The sequence below is a fragment of the Plasmodium gaboni genome, chromosome 11 (assembly GCF_001602025.1).
Source record: "Plasmodium gaboni strain SY75 chromosome 11, whole genome shotgun sequence".
Classification (NCBI taxonomy): Eukaryota; Apicomplexa; class Aconoidasida; order Haemosporida; family Plasmodiidae; genus Plasmodium; species Plasmodium gaboni.
Window position 1 is genome coordinate 1,634,029 of NC_031491.1, and position 556 is coordinate 1,634,584.

At 16.7% G+C, this 556-nt stretch overlaps 1 protein-coding gene across 1 annotated transcript in view; it reads left to right on the plus strand.

The window, feature by feature from the left end:
* Positions 1-69: 69 nt before the first annotated feature.
* Positions 70-556, plus strand: part of PGSY75_1146900 (putative membrane protein) — a gene marked incomplete at both ends in the record, with an annotated part of 637 nt that continues 150 nt past the window's right edge. Inside the window, one exon of the mRNA XM_018786581.1 lies at positions 70-206. Within this exon, the coding sequence (XP_018641376.1) occupies positions 70-206 (137 nt within the window). The remainder of the gene's footprint in view (positions 207-556) is intronic.

The following is a 556-nucleotide window of genomic DNA, read 5'->3' on the forward strand; positions in this document are numbered from 1 at the left end:
GTATATTATTAAAATGTGTATTTGTTTCAGGTGTATTAATATTCTCCTCTTTTTTTTTTTTTTTTGTAGATCATTTTTTCAGTCATTATGCATTATTAGTTATTCATTATTTCCTTTGATACTTTCTTCGTTCCTTAATTTATTTATCTCAACACATGTCATACGCTTATTATTTTGCTTGTTATCAATAGTTTGGTCATCTTACAGTAAGACAAAAAAAAAAATAATAAATAAATAAATAAATATATATATATATATTATATCATTGTCTAATTTTTTTTTTTTTTTTTTTTTTTTTTTTTCAGTAAGACAAAAAAAAAAATAATAAATAAATAAATAAATATATATATATATATATATTATATCATTGTCTAATTTTTTTTTTTTTTTTCTTTTTTTTTTTAAGATTGTATTTTAATTTTAGCAAAGTTTATAAAAAGTAACAGGTTACTTATTTCATTTTTTCCTATTTGCTTATTACAACTCTTTTTAGCTAGTTTTTTATTGATTAAATAAATTTAACCCATTTTGGAATTATTACTACTATATATATAAT